The sequence below is a fragment of the Pseudorca crassidens genome, chromosome 10 (assembly GCF_039906515.1).
Source record: "Pseudorca crassidens isolate mPseCra1 chromosome 10, mPseCra1.hap1, whole genome shotgun sequence".
NCBI lineage: Eukaryota > Metazoa > Chordata > Mammalia > Artiodactyla > Delphinidae > Pseudorca > Pseudorca crassidens.
Window position 1 is genome coordinate 3,576,471 of NC_090305.1, and position 26,084 is coordinate 3,602,554.

The 26,084-nt window shown below is 45.6% G+C and overlaps 1 protein-coding gene and 1 long non-coding RNA gene across 8 annotated transcripts in view; both read left to right on the plus strand.

Annotated features, from left to right (window-relative positions):
* FARS2 (phenylalanyl-tRNA synthetase 2, mitochondrial) overlaps positions 1 to 26,084 on the plus strand; it is a 474,195-nt gene that overhangs the window by 68,202 nt on the left and 379,909 nt on the right. For all 7 annotated transcript variants that reach the window (XM_067751902.1, XM_067751901.1, XM_067751900.1 and 4 more), the window contains exon 3: positions 4,489 to 5,132. In XM_067751902.1, coding sequence (XP_067608003.1) covers positions 4,512 to 5,132 — 621 coding nt within the window. In that variant the 5' untranslated portion in view covers positions 4,489 to 4,511. The remainder of the gene's footprint in view (positions 1 to 4,488; positions 5,133 to 26,084) is intronic.
* LOC137231520 (uncharacterized) lies at positions 20,124 to 24,277 on the plus strand. The gene is made up of 3 exons (XR_010946637.1): positions 20,124 to 20,987; positions 21,180 to 21,858; positions 23,538 to 24,277. It is a non-coding gene; the product is annotated as an uncharacterized lncRNA (long non-coding RNA).

The window sequence follows — 26,084 nt, forward strand, 5'->3', positions numbered from 1 at the left end:
AAAATAACATTTACTTGGTGAATGTTGAGATTGTACAGAATATTTTTCTTTATAAGTCTAAAGCTTTCCTTGGGAGATCGGGGTCATCTATTGAAAGTTCCCTTAACTTCCTTTCTTTTGGTCTCAGAAGTTTTAAAGTATTTTTAATCCATTTTCTCATTCATTTTTATATGTTCCATTCATGTAAACCCATTTTAATCTGACTTCTGTCTTCACCCAGCCATTGAAATTGCCCTGTTGATGGTCGTCTTGTCAAAGAGTTCTTTACTTTGCCCCCTGCCTAACATCTTTGCTACATTTGATCCTGTTGGCCAATTTCCTTTCCATCCTTTTCTGTTTTCCCACTTTCTCTTCTCCCTTCCTCTTCTGCCTGGTGTCAGGTGTACTGCTAGCCTCTGAGTGCGCGGTCATTTGGGAAAGAGAGGGGTTGTGTGTCTTCTACTCTCAAGAACCACATAGTCTAGCAGGAAGACAGACAGTTGGTAATAATACAGCATATTAAGAATTGTATGTACAGCGGCCCTTGGTTCAGAAATAACCTTGGTTTCCTTCTAGAAACTTCCTGTCCTAGGTTCTGTGAGAACCCTTTGGTTCTTTTACTCTTTATATATCCTTCTTAAAGAGGATAATTGCCAAGAGCTCTGTCTTTTGCCCATTTCTGCTGTTACTCTCACTTTCCAATGGGTTCTTATACATGCTTACGACATTAACTCTTACCTCTATACAAACAAATCCCAAGGTCTCCATTGCCAGTACTGAGCTCTTACCTTATTTGCAAACCTCAGACTGGGTCCTAGAAATTGTAAGATGGCTCTGTCACCCGTACTTAACTTCAACACGTCCAAAGTTGTTTCCCTCTCGAACCAAAGACACACATGTGGAAATCATTTGGACAAACAAATAAAATTCATCCCATGTTCTCTGTCTCAGTGGTATTGCTTTCTCTGTTACCTGGTCTCTAGAAGTCTATGGGCCATTTTAAACCTTTGATTCAACTTATCTTGTGTCTTACATACTAGACAATGAGTTGAGTGCATTATGAACAGGATGCGGTGTAATCCTTTTACTATGAGGTAGGTATTATTTTCTGTATCTATACATGAGAAGCTTGAGGGCCGAAAAACGTCAAATGCTGTGTCCAAGGATAATACACAGAGCGCCCAAGGGGCCGGCCTAGGGTTACAGCCCATGGGTGTCTCTGCTCAGTGTGGCCTTTGCCCGTGATGTTGTACTGACTCTTTTCACGGTCCGTCTCACTATCGCTTCTGTGCCAAAGTGAACACATTTCATGTTCACATTTGTGCGTTTGTTACTTTCAGCGGCTCTATAATCCACATGTATTTGTGACCAGAAGGTATTCTTAGTAATGTGGAAGAACGTTTCAGTGAGTTAAGCTAAAACAGGGCTCAGCAAACTTCTTCTGTAAAGGACAAGATAATAAGTATTTTAGGCCTTGAGGGCGGTACAGTCAACTATTCAGCTCTGACTTTGTAGTGGAAAAGCCTCCACAGACAATATGTAAACAAATGGGCATCACTGGGTTCTTCCAAACGTTATTTTCAAAAACAGGGCATGGGCAGTTTGGGCCCGCAGGTCCTGAGTTGAATGGTATTTCATTTCCACCATCTAAGCGAATGTGTTTTCTTTGATTTATTCATGCATGTATTTAAAATGCATTGAGGTATAATCTAAGTTGCTCAGTTAAGGTAGAAGTTAAGGTAGGTAATTACAGAGAAGTAATTTGAATGTAACAGTCTTGGGTCTGTTTTGACTGAGAAATAATTGAGTTGCTCAGAGTTCTGAACTTGGTTCACGGGTAGATGTATGAGTTTTTGCAAGTTACAAGATCTAATTGAGGCCTAGATTCTTTGTAAAATAATAAGAGTAATACTTGCCTCACAGTGTTGTTGGAAGGATGAAATGGAAAACCACTTTCCATAGAGGCAGGACCATGGTCGGCGTTATCTTTCTGGGTCTCCTGTATTTTCCAGATGGACTTTCTCACAGAGAAACTTGACAGAGGAAAGAAGAAAGGCATTTACTTTTCAGATGGCAGTGGGAAATCTAGCATAGTCATTATTCTCTCTCTGTAAGAGATGATAATAAAAAAAAACAAATTGTTTTGGGTGGGGAGAAATGACAGATGAGGGCTGAGCAGATATATTAAAAAGTCTGAAAACAAGGACAAGAAAAGTAAACTTTCCTTAGCAAGCTAGGGGTGGGGTCAGGAGGACCAAGAAAGGACGTGTGGATGGGGCACCTCGGTGGGAGCAGAGCCTGGGGGTGCAGGTGGGCATGGGCATGTGTGGAGCAGAAACAGAAAAAAGGGGGGTCGGCAGCCCATGAATACGGCCTCAGGAGCACCTTCCCTGGAAGAATCCTGAGCTTGGTGACAGCACATGGCTTTGGAAGGGAGAGATGCTTGTCGTGTCTTGCCAAGGGCGCTGAGCTGGGTCGCTGACAACCGACCAGCGTGACTTAGTGCTGAGACACAGGAGGCGGCACGGGCATATTTAAAATTTATATCCACTGCAGTGACAGGCCGCTGAGCACTGTGGAGGGGGGAGATGGATTTCCACTGAAGTGCAGCCAAAAACACTTTTCGCAACAGCTCTGACAAAATAGTGCCATAAATGAATAAACCCACAGAGTTTCTGGGTATCTTTGAGAGCTTCTAACGTGACGGCCGTCTCAGACCAAGGGGCTCTCCCCAGGTGTCACGTGTGGTTTAACTCGGATCTGGGAGGTCTCGGTTCCATAGGCTGGGTGGGCTGTGCTGTTGGGTACATACCCGCTGTGCTTTGGATGGTCGCGTGGAGCAATGTCCTTCCCTCCTAATGCAGTTTGTTAGCATGAAGTTAGGCATTTTCTTGGTTTGATTGCAGAGTCCTGGAAGCCAAATCACTACCTGGTTGTATGCTTTATAGTAGCCCAGTGGGTAGAAATGCCACGTTTTAGAAGGCGGTATTTGGCAGATTTAAGTTCATGGTGAAGTTTTTATGAACCTAGGGATTTGACCTCTAAAGATCTTCATGCCTGAGATCCCCGAGTCAATTTAAACTTGCTCGTGGACCAGCAGGGAAGTATCCAGAGTCCTTCAGTGTTGTCTTAACACTCCCTGTACCTTAGAGTTTGGGCCGCTATACCTGGATCTTTGTCACCTCATTTTTGATGTGAACAGCCTATGAGTGAGTTCCAGCTGTGAAATCTGGTCCTCTTCTTATTAAATTCTGGGCATTAAAAAGAAGATCTGGTCAATACGCTGTGTCCTGGCTGCTCTGTGTCTCTTCCCAAGTGAGTTTAGGCCTGCTCCTGGTTTCCTGTGGGTGCCCAGTAGAAAGTTGCTCTTTTACAAAAGAGACATGTAATTGATGGGATCCTACAATGGTATTAAGTTTAAATGACATGACCAGATGTGAGGACAGAAAAGATTTGCATCTATAAAAATAATTTCAGCTGTCCACTGGTATAGTCTATCACTCTGTGTAATATTTCCTTAAGTTTTTCATTTTTATTTTTAAAAAATCACATAAAAATAGCGATTACCTAAATTGGTGTATTTTATTGGAAACATCCAAAAGAAAAGCTTTGCTCATGTCATCCTGTAATATGGTGAACTAATCAGAAGTCACATGTTGTCAGGAGTGAGCAGAGCTTGGTGGTTAACGAGGGTGAAATGGGCAGGATGGCGTTTCAGACATTCTCCTTCCATCCTTCAGAGACATGACATAATCATGGGTTTCCTTTAAGGAATGAGACCCCCAAAAGTAGTCAAAATAAAAGAAAGTCATGGGACTTCCCTGGTGGCGCAGTGGTGAAGAATCCACCTGCCAATGCAGGGGACACAGGTTCGAGCCCTGGTCTGGGAAGATCCCACATGCGTGGAGCAACTAAGCCTGCGAGCCACAACTACTGAGCCTGTGCTCTAGAGCCCACGAGCCACAACTACAGAGCCTGCGCTCTAGAGCCCGCGAGCCACAACTACTGAACCCACGTACCACAACTACTGAAGCCCACGTGCCGAGAGCCCGTGCTCCACAACAAGAGAACCCACTGCAGTGAGAAGCCCACGCACCGCAACGAAGAGTAGCCCCCACTCACCGCAACTAGAGCCCGCACGCAGCCAAAAACAAAACAAAAAAATAAATAAATTAAAAAAGAAAGAAAGTCATCACGTTGATAGTTTTATTCAGCGTGAGGGGTCCGGGACATGATGTGACCTGATAAGGGAAATTTTCTTTACACTCGGGAGGACAGCTAGAGATTAGGGATCTAAGCGTGACGTCCGTGATTCTCTTGATGTGGAGCAGAGGGTATAAGCCTCTGGGCAGATTTCCTTAACTGGCTGTTCGCTCTGAGTGGCGGAGGGGGAGGCAGACATCAGTAGGGTGGTGGGGAGCTGGTGGGAGACAGGGCCCTCCCGCCCCCCCACCCCTTACTTTCTGCAGAGTGAACCATGACTGGTGCTTATGTGTGTGCTCTTTCCAGAACCCGTGAAAGGAGTTGCTGCGATGGTTTGCTGGGCTCTCAGGAGAGCTGCCCAGGTGCGTGTCCACCTGGCGAGGAAGGCCAGCGGGGTCTGCCGAGGCCCTGAGTATCAGGCCTCGGGCGCGAGGCCCGCTGCCCCGGAGCCCGCCACCCGAGGAGCCCTCGGGGCCCTGGGCGGCACGGTGGAGCTGCTGGGCAAGGCCTACCCCCAGGATGGCTACAGCAACCTGTCCCGCAAGGTCCTGTCCAGGGTCGGCAGGAACCTGCACAACCGGCCGCATCACCCGCTGTGGCTGATCAAGGAGAGGGTGAAGCAGCACTTCTACGCGCAGTACGTGGGCCGCTCGGGGACGCCTCTCTTCTCTGTCTACGACGACCTCTCCCCGGTGGTCACCACCTGGCAGAACTTCGACAGCCTGCTCGTCCCGGCCGACCACCCCAGCCGGAAGAAGGGCGACAGCTATTACCTGAACGCGACCCACATGCTGCGCGCGCACACGTCCGCGCACCAGTGGGACCTGCTGCGCGCGGGGCTAGATGCCTTCTTGGTGGTGGGCGACGTGTACCGGCGTGACCAGATCGACGCCCAGCACCACCCTGTGTTCCACCAGCTGGAGGCCGTGCGGCTCTTCTCCCGGCACCAGGTGAGTGCGGCCCCTCTCGGGCTTGGAGGATAGCCTGTGTGGTCTCGTGGAGGCCACTGCGGTTTATGTCAGCCAAGCCCCACGGGGTCCTTGACCGTGTTCTGCACCCGTGCGTTATCCATCCTGGGTGGCGTCCTCTGTGTAGGCGGAGCTCAGTGTTTTCTGGCTGATGTGTTGTGTCAGTAGCCGCAGAAATTGGCAGGCCTTTGTTTCCTTGTGTCAGTCCTTCTCCTTCCAGTCCCAACGTGCCTGTCTCTGGGTTTTCCTTATGAGTGGGTAGTCAGTGGCTCACAGTTACCGCCAGTCCCGGATGACTCGAGATGCAGCCCTGAGACCCGTGGTCTGGTTACCCCACATCTCGGTTAGCGGAGGTTAATTACATGTTCCTGGTGTTAGGCATGAATGAATTTCTTAGGTAGCCTGGGGACTGGTGGTTTAGCGGCTGAGCCTGTAAGCTGTCTTCTTGTCCCGCACTCTGTCCTTACCGTCCCCTGCTTTACACCTGTGGGTGCTTTACACGTTTTCTTTTTGAGACATTTTCATTATTGCTCTTCTTGAAATACGTGTTTGGATGCATAGAGCCTTTTTGATCAGGAAATCTGATATTCCGGCCATTCTCTAAAGCACCCAACTCCTTGCACCTGTTAGTTGACATCCTAATACATTGTGCGCAGCTTTTTTCTTTTTTTTTTTGGCAATTTATGAATATTCCTTAAAGCTTGAGTCTATTTCCTAAAAAAGTGCAGTATCACTTGTCTTTCATTAACATATTTTAAAACCGTCTCCGTTTTTATGTGAGAAACAAATGGAATTAATGAGGCATTGCTCCTATAGTACTTCTTCCAAACACGTTCACTGAAACAGGGGGAATAATTGTCACAAAACTCCTTCCCACAAAACACCAGGTTAGTGGGTTGTCGGATATGAGCAGGAACAGTATAGGATCCTCAGGCTGGTGAGTAACCGCCGTGTGTTGTGTTAAATGAGTCGTGTTTTAGGAGAGAGGGCCGTTAGCTTCAGGATGTGCTGCCTTCCTGGGAATTCGTGATAATTCAGAAATAGGTACTAGCTTTACACAAAAGGCCACCCAGGCTTGATCCCAGAGCTGCTTGGATGAGCGCTTTTGCTACTAGGAAAAGCTGACTATTTTCTGTGTTAGGAGTAATAACTATTAACAAGGATACAGATTTATTAGGAAACAAAAGGGAAATGGACAAAGACAGGTTGAAGTCTGGGAAATACGACCAAGTGATGGAATATCACCTACAGCTAATGAGCCAGCGGAGGTGTGACACCAGTGACAGGGTGTCCAGGTCACGGCAGTGGCAGGTGCACAGCCCAGTTTATCTCATTACAAAAATGAGCAAGGATGGTGCTCCCTGGTTGGTAAGCCTGCAAGCCGTGGGAATGGCAGAGGAGAGGAGCTGCGAGACACACACTGGTGTGTTAGTGGTGGAAAAAATCCAGGCTCCCTTAGACGGTGGGAAACAGGGAGCGGGTAGGGAATTAACTTCATCTCATTTCACACTTGTGCGGGGTCTGGTCCAGTTTAGCGGGGAGCAGGCGCTAGTTAGAAAGATTCTGCTTCTAGTTAGAAAGATTACACACACACACATGTACACGTATGTGTCTAAGAATATAGTTTGATAAAGTAATCCCATGTGCCGTGTTTCGTTTACTCCTCGTAATAAAAACTTGTGAGACAGATTATTTCCACTTCAACCACGAGGAATCTGAAGCCCCAGTAGGTTAGCGACTTGCCCAGTATTACCCAGCCAGCTGGTGGCAGAGTCAACCCTGAACTTCACCTGTTCTACTGTGGTCTGTTGCTTTTCATAGAGGAGCTGCTTGGGACCCAAGCGGGGCTTTAGTTCCAGGAACGGTGTTAGGGAGAGAGGGGTGGAGCTTTGTGGATTCCTGGCCTCAGCTATAGTGTTGGTACTAAGTCTGACCTAATCTTAAATCTCAAAAACATTCGTTTCCTTCTTTCAGTTTATTACCCTATGAATAGGATTTTTCTCAATAGTTTTAATCATGCTACATATATAATTTACAAAACTATATTGTCATCCTTTAAAGTTTTCCTGTTATTTCATAATCTCGGTAATCATTGTTTTCATCACTACATGGTATATTTCAGCAAGGAGGAAAGTGCATAGAGAGGTATGGGGTAAAGGAACAAGGATAAACACAGAAATGGATGAACTATGACAATGTATATTTTATTTAACTATTAATTGTGAATAAAACCCTTCTGTGTTTCGAGACAAGGTAAGATGTATCAGTATTCACAAATATAAATGTGTTAAATTTACCAATTTAAAGACATACATTATCAGACTGGACATTTTTCAATTAGAGAAACCTGAAGTAGAATCATACCAGAGGTTGAGAGTAAAGGGCAGGAAAATATATATCAAGCAAATACTTACTAAAGGAAAGCTGGTAAAGCAGTTATTAATATTAGATAGAATAGAATATATGGAAGAAATATTAACTATGAATAAAGAGGGATAATACATCGACCAGGATGCTTTATGACTTAGGAATTTTAATGTGCCCAACATCATAGCCGTAATATGGAAACCGAAACCGAAGAAATAAAAGTTGAGTTTGACAAATTCATAATCATAGTAGAAGATTTTAAATGACCTCAATCGAAAACCAATGGATTAAGCAGACAAAGTGAGTAAAGATACAGGAAATCTGAAAAATATGGTTAAGAGGCTTGATTATGTTTATGTTTAAAATGCTGTAACTGTGTGTGTGTGTGTGTGTGTGTGTGTATTTCTGTGTGTTTGGACAGACAGACAGACAGACATATACATAAATCCTGTACCCAAGAGCTGGAGGTATATAGGCACATGGAATAACTTAAAAAAATAAGGGGCTTCCCTAGTGGTTCATTGGTTAATAATCCACATGCCAGTGCAGGAGACACGGGTTTGAGCCCTGGTCCGGGAAGATCCCACATGCCGAGGAGCAACTAAGCCCATGCGCCCCAACTGCTGAGCCCGTGTGCCACAACTACTGAAGCCCACATGCCTGGAGCCCGTGCTCCACAACAAGAGAAGCCACCGCAATGAGGAGCCCGTGCACCGCAACAAAGAGTAGCCCCTGCTTGCCGCAACTAGAGGAAGCCTGCGTGCAGCAACGAAGACCCAACGCAGCCAAAAATAAATAAATAAATAAATTTTAAAAAAACATGTTGCCCATGTACTAGTTGACAGTTGAAGTCGTAAACAAATGTCAAAGAATCAGTAACATTAATAGAACCATGCCTGACTACAATGTAGTTGATGTAGAAAGCACTAAGAAAAGGATAAAGAAGTTTCCATATCCTCAGCCATCTAAAGATTCACAACTATAGATTCATGGGTTAAAGAGAAAGATTAGGATGTATCAAAAGTTACTTATCACTCACCAACAATGAAAATACTCACTTCAAACTGCTCGGGCGTGGGGGGAATAGTCACTTTATTACGTAGGAACTTGGTCGACCCACTTAAGTTGTACCATCACAGTTAACGTTAATAAAGCAAAGTGGACGGGATGCAGCTAAAAAAAGTACGGGCCGTACATTTCGTTTTAAATATATTATTAAGAAAAATTAAAACCCTGCTAAAAGCAAACAACATTGTTCTCAAAAGTGGGAATTGGGTTGTATAGTTTTTAGTAGTCCCAAGTCTTACAAAACAGACACAGCACCTGGAATAGCAGAACCCCAAACCACAGACAACTCCCCAACACCCTGGCTGACAGCGTCTCGCTAAGCGCTTCACCGCTGGCTGGCAGATCTGCACTGTGTCAGAAACTGAGGCGGTGGGGGAAGCTGGGGGCCGAGAAGAGGAGAACTTCCTTAGGAGTCTCCCAGAGAACAAACTGTGGGAACCAGATTGACTAGAGGGGTTTGACATTAAGTCCTGGTGGTAACACTGTTCACCAGTGGCCACTACCATCACAGAAAGCGGGGCAGCCAGACTTACGTGTCTCCTGATGGAAGAATACAATGCCACCTGTGAAGTCCTGCCCAAAACTTTGGACCTAAATCAGTTCAAATAGCTAGATCCAACAACCAAATTTATAGGAGATGCAGAGGACAGAGAAACACAGTAAACTATACCATGTAGATATGATAAGCAAAATCCAGCCTGACGAAATTCTACAGCGGTGTCCCTCAAGATGAGACCTCCATAATGAAATAAGTGCAAGAGTCAGAAGTAAGTGATTAGAAATGTTTAGACCGCCATAGTCAAGCCTGCTGTCAGAGGACTTCTGTGGGTCTGCATGCAGACTGGTCCAGGTGTTCCCAGGTGCTCTTGGTGAGCTGCATGTGCTCAGTCTGGGTGGTGGTTTTGTGCAGTAGCACCGTGTATCATTTCGAGACCGATTAGAAATCTAGAACTGTCTCTTTACCGTAGACAGTTTGAGAAGCACTGCTCTATGGGATAAATGATTCAGTTTCTTCAAATAAAAGCAAGGAAAACAAAAGGGGAAAACAGTAGATGGTGCCTATAGCTTAAAAGGACAGATCTCAATCACTCACAATGTGTAGATCCTATCAAGAGAAAACACCTTTCAAGAAAAAAGATTTGAGACCATTGGAAATTTGAACACCAACTGAATATTTGAATTTAAGGAGTTCTTTATTTTTACTTTTCTAAGGTATAACAATGGTAGTGTATTTTTATACAGTCATTCTCTTTCAGAGATACATATTGAAATACACGTGAGCAAAATGATGTCTGGATTTTCTTCGAAATAATGAGGGGTAGGTGTCTGGGGATGAATGTAAGAGGATTGGTCATGAATTGTCAATTATTGAAGCCGGGTGTTGGATACATGATGAATCCAACATTATCCTTTCTATTTTTGCATGTGTTTGAAATTTTCCTAATAAAAGTTCGAAGAAAAAGACTGAAGGAAAACATTGGGATCAGTCAGTCTGTCAATAAAAAAAAAAAAATTTTGCTGAACATGAACTGGGATCCGGGGCTGTAAGAAGGTATCACACAGTCACGAGGAGGTCCCTGGTTTCACGGGGAAGACAACAGTTAAGATTAAAAAAATAACGGGAGGCGGGAGATACTAAACACTAGAGCATGAGCACAGGTTACATTCAGTAGAAAACTGAAACCGATTAAATCTAGAATTAATAGCCTCTCTTCCATCATTCTGAGATGATTTTACTGTGAGGTTTTATAAAATCTGAAAGACTTGTAGTCTTTCTCAAAAAACAGAAAAAGAGGGACCTATCAAACTCATTTCATGTTAGACTTGTTAATAACAAATTAGATAAAAAAGATAATATTAGAGGTTTCATCTTTATGAACACAGATTATTCTCATTTCTAATGAACAGGTACAGAATTATTAAATGAAATGTTTGCAAATGTAATTTGTTGGAGTATTGTGTCCTACCACATTATTACTATGCATGTATTACATTGTATGATATTAACTGATACAAGGGGAAAAAGCATGTGATCACCTCAGTAGATGTGGGAAAATCATTTAGTGGCATTTAATGTTTTAGGACGTTAAAAAAGCATTTGATGACATTAATATGATAAAAACTTTTAGCAAGCTAGGAACAGAAGGGAACTTCCTTAACATTATGAATGATATTTGTCAAGCACTCACAGCATACATCATGATTAGTGGTGAATCATTATAAACAGTCCCATCAAATTAGCAACAATTCAGGGTTGCTTGCCATCACTGTGTGGGAGGTTCTAGTTTATGCAGTAAACCAGAAAGAGAAATGAAGATCTAAGCATTGGGAAACATGAGATAAAGCTGCCTCATTTATGGATGACATGATGGGCTACCTAGGAAATTGAATAGATATCCAGATCAATTATTAGTGCTAATAAGAGAGTTCAGCAGTGCTGTTGGATACAAAGACAATATACAAAAATACATTTCTTATCTACAGGTAATAGCCAGTTAGAAAATAAAATGGAATAAAGATTTTATTCATAACATCAACTAAAACTTCAAAGAATCTAGGTATCATTGTTGCAGAAGATGTTCAAGATACTTGTAGATAAAATTATCAGATATTATTAAAAGACGTAAAGGAAGAAGAGACAAAGGAAAGGAAGGAGAGACAAAGGAACGATATACCATGTTCCTAGATTCATGAAGATGACAGCTTTCCGAAAATCAATCTATAAATTCATCGGAAATCTAATAAAAATGTCTACTGCGTGTTTTGCAGAAGTTGAAGGACTGATTTTCAAATTTATAGGAAGAGCAAGTTTACAAATAGCCAGAAAAAAATTTAAGCGCACCAGTGTAAGGGGACATGCCTTACCAAGCATCAAGACTCATAATGCTCCAGTTATTAAGATGGTTTTGCATTGGCACAAGTTTAGTCAAATAGAGAACTTTGAAACAGCTCTCCTCATATTTGGGAGTTCGTTTTCATTATAAAATGGAAGTGATGTTAATAAGTGGGGAGATGATGGATTCCACATGAATTGCTCTGAGACAGTTGTCTGTAGAGGAAAGAACACTTGGTCTCTACCTCACACCAAATGCAGAATTCAACTCTGGATGGTTTCACAATCCATTTGTGAAAAGGAAGTCTTCAAAACTTGAGAAGAAAATACAAGAGATTATTGTTATCACCTTGTGGGTAGAACACAGTCTCTTAAATCGAGAATTCCTAAACAAGAAAAATCCTTAGTGGAAGAAAAATTTTAAAGTTGACTGCGTTAAGGTAAAACTTAACACCTAATAAAAGAATTCTTAAAGAAAGTTAAAAGGCAAGCATCAGGCTGGGTGGAGAAATCTGCTGTGCATATAACTAACAAAGGGTTAGTGTTGATCAAATATAAAGGTCTCAGTATGATAAAAAGAATCCAGTAGGAAAAAATCTGAAATACCAAGAGTTGGCCGATATGTGGAGCCGTGAGAATGCTCTGAGGGAGTATAAAACCCACACCTGGAACCCCACTCTCAAGTGTGTAGTTCAGATGCGTCTTGAGTGCTTCTATCAGCAGATAGATGAGAATGTTCATAGCACTATCAATGTGGTATGGTATTCATGTATCTGTGAAAATGAATAAATCACAACCAAATACATTAACATGAATGAACATAGAAAGTAGCATTAGGCAAAGAAAGTTTTAAAAGCTGACATTGTATGATTGCATTTATGTAAAGTTTAAGACATGGGCAGAGCTAACCAATATATTATTTTGGGGTTTGTGCACGTGTGGACAAGTTATGGAAAGCAAGGGAATAATTTAAACATTAAGTTTGGTTGTTACCTCTACAAGGAGTGGCAGGGGATTGTGATCAGGTACGGGCATGCAAGGGGCTGCAAAGTTTTTGGTACTTTTCTCTTTTCTGAAAATGGATATGGGTGGTGAGCAAACACGTATGTGCTTTTATTACTATTTAAAATGACATACCCTTTTTATAAATCGATCGTGTAATTTTTTTTTAAGAAAGAAAAATGGGCAAAGAACATTAACAGCCTGTTGATGGAAGAAGCATGAGATCAGCCAGTAAACAAGGATCGGTTTTATCGGTAAATAAGGAAATGCAAATTAAAGCAACCAGATATTCTTACAAACCGATTAGATTAGCAAAATTTAATAATCTTGACAATACCGAGTATCTAGAGGAACCATAAATCTTACACCCTTCGACGGGGAGCGTATGTAGTTGCCACCACTTTGTAGAGTTATTTGGTAGTTTTCCTTTTTTTTTTTTTCTTTCTCAAATTGTGCGCTCTGGGATCTGGCATTTTTCTTCTAGGTGTTACAAATAAAGGACAATGGGCTCTAATTGTGCATTGAGTGCTTCACAGCAGTTAACATAAATAAACTAGAGGTACCATGTCAACTTGGATGAGGTTTTAATAAAACGTTGAGAGAAGCAAATAAATTATGAGTGATACTGAACTAGGATATCTTTCTAATAGGTATTTCAAAATGTGCCCAACAATACGTGCTCTCACTGTGTGCTTAGTCTGTGCTCCTTCCCTCTCGCTCTCTGTCTGCGTGCACTAGCTCCAGCTCCTCCTCCACACACACGCATGCATGCACACCACAGCCACACAGTTTTTTTGTTGCATAAATATGTAGGTACCACAGTTTTTTTGTTACATAAATTTGTAGGTAGGTGTGAAAAAAGTACATGGGAACGATAAACACCGAAAGCAAGACAGTGATTTCCTGTGAGGTGAAGGCAGGGCGAGTGGTGGTGGCACAGGTGTCACCAGTGTTTGCAAAGGAATCAAGATGTTATGGAGTTTTTGGAGCGTAGAAGGATCTCTGAGACTGAAAAGTTTGAGAACCACTGTTCTATAGCTTCGAAACTAAATTTTTGGAAAACATTTATTGAGACATTAAAGATAGCAGATTTCACGTGTTTGCTGGACCCACTGGAGGGAGCCCATATGAATCCTGTACCTATTTAATCTGATTTAAATATATTAATTAAAAAGTACACACCTGGACCAGTGCTCGAAGAAGCTCCACTTTCCTTTGGTCTCCGGAGATGCCTGTCCTGTCTCGCTGGTGGTGCCCTGTTCAGGGGGCCTGCGAATGCACGGGGTGGGCAGGGGGTGGGCAGGGGGCAGACATTCTGCAGTTTACTCTCCACTCTTGGCTGCAGAGGCTTTGTTTCCTCCGTGTCTCTATCCCTGTTTGATGATTTCCTCTGGGTCGGTGTTATCCAGAGTCTTTCTATTACATACACTTGTGCAAGTGATAGTTTATTCATGCTGAGCCTTCCTTCCTGCCTAGTCCCGTCTTCATTATTGTAAAAAAAAATTCTAAATGCTATGTTTCTTCCTCCCTTCCTTCCTTTCCCCCTTCTCCCCTCCCCCCTTTCTTTCATTTTTTTGGGTAAATTTATTTATTTATTTTTGTCTGCCTTGAATTTTTTGAAATTTTTACTGGTCTATGAAATACAAAACTTTAGGTCTTAATAACTGAAGATGTGGTGATGTTATGGAGAAGTTGTAAATATTTTATAATATGATTCATGAATATTCACACAGAAACAAAGGAGCATATTTTCATAGAAGAGATAAATGAAGCTGTATAGAGAAGTAAGCTTTTTTTTCTTATTAGTTTTTTTTTTTTTTTTGGCTGCATTGGGTCTTCGTTGCTGCACGAGGGCTCTCTCTAGCTGCGGTGAGCGGGGGCTACTCTTCGTTGCGGTGCACGGGCTTCTCATTGCGGTGGCTTCTCTTGTTGCGGAGCATAGGCTCTAGGCACGCAGGCTTCAGTAGTTGTGGCACATGGGCTCAGTAGGTGTGGCTCATGAGCTCTAGAGTGCAAGCTCAGTAGTTGTGGTGCACGGGCTTAGTTGCTTCGTGGCATGTGGGATCTTCCTGGACCAGGATTTGAACCTGTGTCCCCTGCGTTGGCAGGCAGATTCTTAACCACTGTGACACCAGGGAAGTCCTGAGAAGTAAGCTTTTGCTATAATTTTGACCACAGCGATTGCTATATACTACTTGATCACGATGTCTGTGTGAGGTTCATATCCTATCCCATGCCCCTTTTTATAAGTGATCACTGTTGCTCCCCGTTTCCCCCTGTAGGAGTGCGGGTAAGGGACTTCTCCATAGACTTGTCTGCAATGGCTCAATCCTGGTGTAGACATCCTTCATTACAAACAACCCCTTTAGCCTCTATCGTGGTCCATCCTTGTTAGAAAACCACTCTCATTTATCATTAGAAAATTTTATTTTTCTCCCTTTGATACTCTCTCCCACTTTACAGATGGTTCATTAGAACCCTACTGTTCCTGGGCTGCTTTTCCCGGGCTCCCCCAGTGTCAGTCTTGTGGTGATCCAAGCACAGTCTCTTTCTTCTTGCTCTCTACCCGAATCACTCTTCTGTCCTTCAGTGAATGACAGGTTTTATTCTCCACCATGTGGTGATTGGGTTTCCTTAATAGCCTCATGTGGAGTGGGCTTTATTGAAGGCGTTTTTATTTGGCCTTGATAGATTATAGTCACCATGTTTCCCTAATCTCTTCCTGAAAGTCTTTTAGGAAGGACTCCCCCTGTCAGAGACACACTTGCACTGAAATGGCTTTTCTGTTTTAAAATTCTTTTTCTCTACCCAAATGTTTACTCTGGTATATCTCTTGACAGTGAAGCAAAAGGTGGCTGGTCACAGCCAGGACCCACGATATGTTGGACTTGGGTAACACCCGGTTACTGGGGGTCAGAGGGGGGTTTAAAGCGAGCCTGGTCTCTGTTTTCTGTGGCGCAGCGCCTGTGCAGATAATTAGTTCTTGCTTATGACAAGGTCAGAACGCGTGGCCTCTCAGCCTGAGGCCCCGACACTGACCCGTGGCTTACTGTCCATGACCTCGGGGAGCTGTCAGCACTTACTGCCTGGAGCTGCTCGTTTGCGTATATCTGATTTCTCCAACTGGCCAGTCAGTGGCTAAAAGGTCGCTCTTTCTTCCCTGTGCCTTGTCCTTTCTCTAACCCAGGGTCCTGCACTGAGTAGCAGTTGGTGAACGTGGTATTCGAATGCCTCCCTCGTTCTGCCGACGTCCGCTCTACGAAACATGGCAGCTCACAGTGTCAAGTGCGTGGCGGTTCACCCCTCAGCTTTTCACTCTCAGAGCTGTTTCTCCTGCCCCAGGCTTCCCAAGGAGCAGGTGTATCAGTCAGGGCTGGATTGCAAGGCAGTGAGTGCCTGTGACTTGATCAGGGCAAGCTTAATATACAGGATTATTAAGTGTAACACAGAGAATAGGGGGATGCGGGGTTGGCGGGTAAGAAGAGAACTCTAGAGGGCGTGGGACTAGCAGCTACAGGAGCAGCTGACGCCCCCAGCCTGAGGCTGAGCCCCAAGGAAAGAGCTTCCCCCCACCCGACCCCCGCACCCCCGTCTGTGGCTCCCGAGGGGCACCAAGCTGGTAGTGGTTTCATGCTGATAGAATCGCTGGACATCCACCCTCTGGAATTTGCTGGAAATCTGCTTCTGAGGTGCCAGGGGAAGCTGTTTCAGGGGAGGTGTCTTGCAGGAAGCACTGTGCTGTGAAACCGCCCAAGAGGGGCAGTCCTGGGGGGTGGCTGCCGCTGCCCGCTCCAAAGGGCACAGGCGCGGGGAACCAGCCAGAGGCCGCTCGCAGGGTCTCTCCAGCACCTCTGCTGGGCCAGCTCAGCACTGCGCCAACTGGCAGAGGATGAATATTTAAAGGGCCCAACTCAGTTTTCGCGAGCAGTCGATGCAGGGTTGTTTGTGGCGCAGAGGCAACCGTCAGCTGGCTCCCTTTCCTGAATATCTGGAAGGCTTCAGGGAGACAGGCTGTTATTCCCCCCATCAGTGAGTGGCTAGGGAAGGTCACATTTAAGGAAGCAAAGGCATTTGTCCTTGATGGTAACTCAAGGTTTCTGAATATAATTTAGGTGGTGGGAAGCCCTCTAGTTATTTGTTCTTAGTACATGGAACGTATAAAGGATGGGGGATGGTTTGAAGGATAAAAGCTCATGCTTCTGAACCAACACAGCATCTAGAGAAAAACAGATGAGTATCTTCTATCTCAGTCCTCCAGGATCTCAAGAAAACTCTTACCGTGTCTATTCTCCATTCGCTGTTGGAGGCCAAGAGGGCCTCGCTGGGTTTTACTGAGTCCACATAATTACAATAGCAGTGTTTTTTGTACTAGCTCAAGTGTTATGTGAAAGCAGCAGAAATATTTTCACAGCGATGTTATACTCTTTCAAGGTAGACTTCACACCTTGCTTCTTGGCCTGGTGCCCATTCCTGAAGCTGTTGTGTGGATGGTGGTGGAATTTCACGTCTTCAGCTTGGTCCGTGCCAGTGGGCGGTGACGGGCTGGAGTGTTCTTCGTCGGCTTCCGACGGGCCAGCAGCCCGTGACGCTCACAACCCGTCGGACTGCGTGTCCAGATCCCTGAGTCTACCCTTGGACGTACAAGGTGACACCTGCTCTTTAGCTGGTACTTTAAATAGCCTCTTTCTGAGGCTTTGCCTAATGCCATGCTCCTGACTCAGCCTGGGGTAGGTCTCTGTGAAGTTGTAAACTTGTTAACATGAATGAATTTGAAAGATAAAGTAGGGTTTTCTTAAACTGGATACGTCATCTAAACACCATACTGTTTTCCAGCTTTATAGAGACTTTGTACAGTGTTGTATGTGAATTGGTAGCATTTCATCAGAGCAATGATTTCCAGCATTTTTCTTTTACCGTTTGAGAATCTGCTGAGAGGTTTGGACACCCTCCGCAGATACACACACACTCTGTATATACGTAGCTTAAGAGGTGCTCTAGGCACCCGGATGAGATGATGAAATTAGACGAGAGTCAAGGAGCCGCTTCAGTCTCCACGTTGCTGATTTCCAGCCTGAGTCTGTAGTAAATTGGAAAAGTCTGTTCTTTATTCTCTCAGCCACTCTCTCTTCCCACTTCTGCTGCTTCTCTGTAATACTTCCCTTGGGTCACGTTACCGTGCTGGGATTGTGTTTGGTGGTGCATTACATGAACAGCAGACGTTAGGGTTAAGTTAGCAGTAGGAAGGCAGAGAATGCCTCCTAACTTGGGAATGACTGGATGTTAGCTGTCGGGGTGATTCGAGGGTCAGGCTGAAGTCAGGAGTTAAGCGTCACAGGCTGCCTAGAGCTGGAGGCTGGGTTGAGTGTATTTGGGGAAGCCAAAGGAGAGATTTCTGTGTAAGTCTGAGAGTCTCTCTCCTGGGGCAGGGAACATTCCAGATCCAAAAAATGGCAGTAGTTGTTCTATGTTTAGAAAGCTTGCAAGGCAGACAGCTACCTGGCGACTGGACTCAGGTACAGAGTCGAGAGCGTGGATCTTGTGGGGAACAGATCTTATCACACGCCCAAGAGGAGGTGACCCGTGTTAGGGTTTAGTAATTAGTTATATGTGTTATTTCAGGTTCATGACCAAGGCTTAAAACAGGAAGGATTTATACCAGACAAATGGAAAAAATAACTTTCTCACAAAAGGATCTTGAGTGAGAGACTGTTTTTCAAAGGGAATTTGGGCTACCATCTCCAGGGTGATATATCTCTCAATATTTTTAGGACATGGACTCTTAGATGAAGGGAAAGACCCCTCAGTTGAGTTGCCCCAACTCTTTTCAGTGCAAAAAGAACTGTGTCATTTTGTGGGGAATTTGGCATTGGGTCCATGTAGAATACTGTCCATCAGCTTTGGCAGTAGTGGTGTAAATGATTCTTATTTGAACTACAGTGTCTTAAATATAATTTTTTTAAATACAGATTTATTTATTTATTTTGGGCTGTGTTGGGTCTTTGTTGCTGCGCACGGGCTTTCTCTAGTTGCAGCAAGCAGGGACTACTCTTCATCGGGGTGCGCAGGCTTCTCGTTGTGGTGGCTTCTCTTGTTGCGGAGCATGGGCCCTAGGTGCATGGGCTTTAGTAGTTGTGGCACATGGGCTCAGTAGTTGTGGCTCACGGGCTCTAGAGCACATGGGCTTCAGTAGTTGTGGCATGCGGGCTCAGTAGTTGTGGCTTGTGGGCTGTAGAGCGCAGGCTCAGTAGTTGTAGTGCCTGGACTTAGTTGCTCCGCGGCATGTGGGATCTTCCCGGACCAGGGCTCAAACCTGTGTTCTCTGCGTTGGCAGGCAGATTCTTAACCACTGTGCCACCAGGGAAGTCCCTTAAATATAATTTTAACATCTAGTTGTTAGGTGTTGATTCCATCACATATGGTGTAGTGTTTATTAAACAACCCACAATAAATTCATCTATAACAATACAACTAATAATAATTTTTGGTTGAAAGGTTCTACCAGCATTCAAAATCTACAGCCAACCCACGACACCATTGAAGATCTAGTGATAATTTTCTTCTTGTGAATTGTGGTGATTCCAACTTTTCAAATGTGTTCCAGGGGTTTTTGGTGTTGTCCATTTGTATTAATCAGGATTCTCCAGAGGAACAGAACCAACAGGGTGTGAGGGTGTGTGTGTGTGTGTGTGTGTGTGTGTGTGTGTGAGGGGGTGTGTGTGTAGAGAGAGAGATGAGATGAGATGGTTTATACTAAGAGGTTTATTATAAGGAAGTGACTCACTTGCTCATGGAGGCTGAGAAGTCCAGATCAAGGAGAGCCAACGGTAGAGTTTCAGTCTGAATCCAAGTGTGAAGGCAGGAGAAGACTGGTGTCCCAGCCCAAAGACAGTCAGGCAGAGGGAAAGAATTCTTTCTTAGCCTTTCTTCTATTCAGGTCTTCAGCAGATGGGTGAAGCCCACTCACATCGGAAGGGCCTTCTGCCGTACTCAGTCAGCTGATTCAAATGTTAATCTCATCTAGAAACGCGCTCATGGAAACATACAGAAATAATGTTCAACCAGATACCTGAGGACCCCGTGGTCCCGATAAGTGGACACAGCATGGCCCGTCACAGTCCTGGGCAGCAGACTGCAGTGGGCACCCAGCCCCTGGGCAATTCTGATGCCGCCGCAGCTTTGTCCTAGAGACGCCGCATTTTAGACAGTCCTCGTAAACCACTTGGTCAGTTCCTAGTAAGTAGCCTTCATTCATACACGACAGTGTGGAAGTGTGGAACTGTGCACTTCTCGCCGATCGGGACTGAGTAAAGGACGTGAACTTTTGGGTCCTGGCTCTTGGAGGCCAGCTGTGGGCCTTGGCATCATTTACGGAAAATGTTTCTGGGAGCAGTGCCTGCCACCCTGGAAATGACACCAGCTCCGGGGAGTCCAGTCCTGGCTCTGCACCTCACTGTCCACAGCCTGAGATGAGTCTTCAGCCACTTGGAGCCTCCGTTTCCTTAGTTGACACGAGGACCACTCCCGAGTGTGGCTGGAGAGCCTGGCTGGTGGCTGATGAGCTGGAGACGCTCAGCAAGTGTCAGAACCACTCCCCACCCCCCCGCCCCTGCCATAGTTATCTTAAAAATAGATGCCTGGTTAAGTGTACGTCTACCTGTGTATCATCAGCATGAATCAGTGACCTCGTGGGTCCTACGTTTTAGGTCTGATCTGTTTTTTTTTTAAGCCACTGCTGTCTTTTCCGTGGACTGGTTAGTAGTGTGTCTTCTGTCATCTTCCTTGAGAGGAGGTGACAGAATTTCGACAGAGCCTCACTTGGTCCTGTTATGCTTCACCCACTGATGTCACAAACGAGCTGTTCAGCCATCTGAAGAGGAAAATGCAGTCTCTTTCTCTGTGTCATCTGTCGTCATGGCCTAGGCAGAGGGTGATGAGAGACCACGATTTCAAAGTCGGCGGCAGAATGGGCGAACTTTCCTCCTCTGTTAAATGGCGGTTGTCGTGAGAACCAGTTTGCGCAGGACGCGGTGTTGTCACCACTGTTGGTTTTTGCCTCAACACATCCAGACCTCTAAGCTCTCGTGTGGTTCGCGTGCGGCTTCGTGTAAGTTCCCCGCTTTGAGGTTTCTGATGTGTCCTCTGTATAGACCAGAGCTTGGCAGAGTACGAATCTACATCCTTCTCCCACTGGTACCCCTGGGAGAACCCGTAAGAGAAGAAAAGTGCTGAAAAACACACTCCTCATCATGGGTCGGAGTTAATAAAAGCGAGCCAAACAGCTGGATGTCCAGAACACCCAGGAGGCAGAGGTCACTCGCTGATGGTGGTCATGACATTTCTGCAGGGAGCAGCCTCCCGCGTGCCAGGGAAACGGCCCCGTGGAGGCGTGTAACTTGCTGTCCCCAGGCTCTTCCTGACACTGGCTTCTCGGGAACACGCGTCCTTGAGGAACTGAACAGCCTCTGTGATATATTCAACCTGAGTTTTCGCTCATGGAGGCTTGAGTGAGGGGAGATTTGGAAAGACCGTGCCGCTCGGCGAGGACCTGTTTGAGTTTGCGCCTGAAGGTCTGGGGTGGGGCTCCTGAGAAGGTCTGGGGTGGGGCTCCTGTGAAGGTCTGGGGTGGGGCTCCTGTGAAGGTCTGGGGTGGGGCTCCTGTGAAGGTCTGGGGTGGGGCTCCTGAGAAGGTCTGGGGTGGGGCTCCTGTGAAGGTCTGGGGTGGGGCTCCTGAGAAGGTCTGGGGTGGGGCTCCTGAGAAGGTCTGGGGTGGGGCTCCTGAGAAGGGTTGGACGGAAATCACTTGGAACTTGAGCTTCGGTCTTTGTAGCACCCTCGGCAGCCAGCGCGCGTTCAGCTGCCTGGCAGAAGTAGCTTTTCAACCTCCAGGGTGTTTGTGTAGCAGCTTTCGTCACGGAAGTCGACTGCCCCGTCTTCCCATGACCGCCCTGGCACCAGTCTGGCGTCCGGGAGATGAGGGAGCAGCGGGAGAGATGCGCCCTGCTGTCCGGGGAGCGCGGCCTCGGCAGGCGCCTCCTCGCCGCTCCGCTCTGCACCTTGATTAACCGGCCTGCGGCGTAGCACCAGAAATCCAGGCAAGGGCAAAACGGAGGCAGTATCAGTTAGCTAAACCAGGAACGGACTGCCCGCAGAGACCCCAGGATGGAGCTGTACTCAAGGCGGCCCTTTCAAACACAGGCCTTCCCAAATAATGAGCCGTAGAAGATTTCATTTAGGGCCTAGTTGTTTAAAGAAATTAAAAACTGAAATTAGCAGCTGAAATCCACTTGGAGGAGTCTGCTATCCCTTTAATATGTCCGTCTGTTCATCTCACTGAGACATCCCAATCCTTCCTCCGAAGTGATTTGAATACTTACTATTTGCCGAAATGCTTTAGTTGGATTTGAATAACGTAATTGAATTTCTCCTGCCGCATTCAGGGTACGTGAAGGCTTGGGAGTTCCTGTGGTAAGATATGTGGATGTGCTTATTTTTAGAAGTGATTCTTACTTATTTCTCTGTCTGCGAGCCAAGAATTAATAAGCAGTGGGCCTGCCAGACAGATGAGGCTGTATTCATCAGAGTTCCAGGCTTTATCTGCCACTCTCCAGGTGAATGGCTTGTCTCTGGGGCTCAGAGATGATCTGCTCAGTGACAGGTTTGGGTTGAGCTGAACTGGATATAGATTGGATGCCATGTTTTCTTAGGAACCTCATCGTAAACAGGACTGTTATAAAGTAAGATCCTGACTACGTGCCACTGCTTTGTGGACAGCCTAGGGAGAGAGACAGATGAACTAGAAGGTCTACACCACGCAGTCGGCACTGGGAAAGAGATATGGCCAGGGCACAGAGGAAGGAAATCTTTATCCCTGGGGTAATCGTGGAAGGCTTACCGAAGAATCTTCAAGAGGAATTTGAAGTTATCCCGGCAGGGAAGGGGGCGCTGTGTTCCAGGTAATGGGAGCAGCAGATTTGAAGGCACGGAGACTCAGAGTGTGATGAATCCCTGCAGCGTGTCTAGTGGCGTGGCTGGGGCTCGGAGGAGCGATGGGCGAGGAGGCTGGAGAGAGAGGTATGAACTGTTCTTGAAGGGCCTTCGACGTAAACTTTTGGAGTCTGAGCATTAGTTTAAAAAGAATGAGGAGTCTTAAGTAATTTTTAAGCATAAGAGGGATGTACTCAGTTTGGCATTTTAGAGAAATCTGCATAGCCGCCTGTGGAATGGAGCAGCGTAGGGCAAGACTGGATTTGAGGAGACTGGATTATGTATAACCATCGAAGAACCGATGCAGGGCAAGCCCACGAAATGGCACAGGTGCCAGATAGGAAAGGGTGAACTTGAGGGGTGATGTGGGATTTACTGGATTTGGTGGCTGCGTGTGGGCAAGTGAGAGAAAGGGAAAAGCCACTGAAAATTTCTTTTGGGCTGCCTTCTGGGTACCACTCCCAGAGTTAAGGGTCACGCGGGGAGAAGTGTTTTGGAGTGGGGGTCAGGAGAGTTAGTGGACTTTGGGACATGTTTAGGTGGAGGCTTTGCACACGGACATGTCTGGTGGGCAGGTGTGGGCGTGCGCGTCTGGGATGGAGATGCAGGTTTACGCTCCATCGCGTGTGGGTGCTTCAGCCCCGTTCATCTCGGGTAGTCGGCAGACTAAGGCGTGTTCAAGCGGAAAAGGAGGCCCGCGGAATAGAAATGTTTAGTGACGCAGAGGAAGGAAAGGGAGGCTGTTAGGAGGACCAAGGAAGAGTGACCAGCTTAACTGTGAGGGGAAGGGTCGTCGTAGCAAGAGATGGGATGAGAGGCAGTTTCGTTTCTTTTGTGGACTGTTGTGTAAAGAGAAGAACTGACCATGTTTACTAAGGAGAAGGAGCCAGAAGAGAGGTTAGAGGTGCAGGAGACGTGGGAGGATTTCTCAGTGAGAAGTGTGTGGACAGGGTGTCATTGCAGGGGCGTCAGTAGCGCCTAGAGCTGGACGGGAGAGGGTGCACGTTTTGTTTTTGTTTTTTAATTGGAGGTGGGCCTGAAGGACTGCAGCATGGCTGCATGGCAGGTGCATTTAGGGGCGGGAATGGGAGGCTGGAAGTGGGGGTCTTATCTGATGACCTCTCTCTTCTCAGGAAGGAAGAAGGCAAAGCCTTTCCTCTGGTGACGCAGTGTGGGTGTAGGACCTCTGCAGGAGGGAGATGTGTGGCTGAGTGCTTGCTGAAGTTCACTGGAGAGAACAGCACTTCAGGGTTTGCTTCTGGACTCAGCACGTGCCTGTAGAGGCGGTTCTGAATGAACCACGTCATCAAGAAGAAATGCACGAAGCCTCTGCTCTGTTCAGGGCACCATGACAGCGGTCCTGACCCTGGCGGTCCTGCCTGCTCCCCAGAGCCGTCCTGCTGCTCCTGAGCGGGCTAGAAATCGTGCTGGTTGTCTTCCTCTGCAGTGATGGTGTGAAAGGCTGCTCTTCGGGCTTTCGTGTCGTTTAGCATGCTGGCCTCAGTCAGAGGAGTGTACATCCCCTACATTCAATTTTGTAATAAAGTTTTAATTTTAGAAGAGCTCTCGGATTACAGAAAAATTGCAACGTAGGTGCAGAGTTCGCGTGTACCCCACACCCAGTCCCCCTGTTGGTGAAGTCTTGCATGAGTCTGGTATATTTGTCACAGTGGGTGAATCAATTTTTGAAGAATTACCTATATTTTATTTCTTTATTTCCAAACCTTCTTGCTATGGCCTTTTCAGTTACCTTTGACAGTGGGAGGAACTCTTGTTTACTCGTGATTCAGAAACTTGAGTCGAACCAATAATTTGAATGGCCTCCCTCCCTGTGTTTTTGGGATTGTTTTGTCCTAAACCCTGTTTCTTATCTCCTGCAGAAATCATACAATGGATGCAGAAAAGAAAAATGCTGCAGAGGAAAATAAATATCACCTGGAATTTTATCAAGTCAATATGACCCTGATGTCAGTTATATTATTTAAAAAGTGTTATTACCTAGTAAATGCAGTTTGTTAGACAGAAATCTTTTTTTAAAAATGGTTGCATGGACGATAAATAATGAAAAGACTCTTTTCTTTCGGTGAAAAGGTGGTGTATCATCGCCAGTGATAACAGCCCTTTATCCTCTGTGCCTCTAGATAGCACTGATTTTATGCTGGCCTGTAATTGACAATCTATACAGTTTGAAATAAAAAAGTCTCTTCTGGTTAAAATTATGTGTGTGTTCACTAGTGCCCTCTCTGGTCTCACGTCCCACTCAGCCGAACACAGACCTAGGATCCCCTTCTAGTTCCTGCTAAAGTACAGTTGTAACAGTCATTCAGGAACAACTTGGAGTTTGCTGGTAATTTTGTAAGTAAGAAGGAGGAGAGCATTTGCATCATGTGATCTGCAGTGAAATCCTCCTGAAAACCTTGTAAATGAGCCCCTCCCTTCTCTCCAAGTCCCTTTTTTTGTTGTCAGCCGGGAGTTGCTGGTCTGAGCCATTCCTCCAGGTAGAACTTAATTCTCCTGGCGCTCACGTTCCAGCACCTGGAAGTCTCAAAATCCTTCAAAAAGAAATCCTGTTTGTCATGCAGACGGCTCTTGGATTTCGTGGCACCTTTAGGTTTTCACTTCGCAGCCCGGTTATTTTCCCGCCCAAAGAACCCCTTACGCTCTCCTCAAGTGCCAAAGGATTCTCTTTCCTTGTTACTCAGAGATTATTGTTTTTTATTTTTTTTCCCCGTCTAATTAAGCTGGTAATCTTTTGAATCGGATCCTTCTAAATAGAGTCATACAGCCAAATCCAACAGTTTTTAAACAGCAGCTTGCAGAAATGCTTCATTCCAAGACAAAGCCCATGAGCAGGCCAGAATGTCCTTTGGGGGCTGTTGAGATTTTCATGGTCCTGCTTCTCCATCTCTTCCTCCTCCCCCGGTCCTCCTCCTTCTCCCCTCTTCCTCTTTATTAAAATGCCTGAGTCCACTGCTGTCACCTCATTCAGCCTGTGTACTTCACACTCTTTTGTTTGGCTGAATCACCTGTGACACTTTTCCGTGAACATTATCTTGGGTGATCCCTTCACTACTCGTGTTTCCTGCACTTGCATTTGACGTTGTGCAGGTAAGGATGCTGTTGTGGTCTGTCTCCTAGGGCTTTAGACGTTTGCTCTCTTACCTCGGGCGAAGATTGACTTAATGAACGTAGAATTAACTAGACTGGTGGTAAAGTAGGGGCTGACTGGCTGACCAGCTGGTTAAAATTTCAGATGCTGTTGGAGTGACCTGATTGTATTTGTTCTAATGTTCTAATGCAGAAGTGCTTTGTCACTGGAAAGCATTGTATCTGTTTCTCTTTCACCTTCCTAGATGTTGTCTTGATGCTGCTACCAGCTTCCTGTTCCCGTACTTCCTTAGTTTGTTGAGGTTATTCAGAAGATGAGCCTGGTTCTTTCTCTGTGGCATTGGGCCGGCCCCCCAACCTGCTGCCTGAGCCCAAGCATCTCAGGCAGAAGAGCTGGGATTATTTCATCAGCATTAAGGTCAAGTTAAGATGCAACGAACGTGTGCTCTCGTGCATCCGCAGCCACGTAGGGACTCCTTGAATTCAGGTTTTATTTTGATTATTCTGTGCTCTGTCATCCTTCAGAGTTTTATAAAATGAACAACAGCATCACAGACCCATGTCTTTTCCTT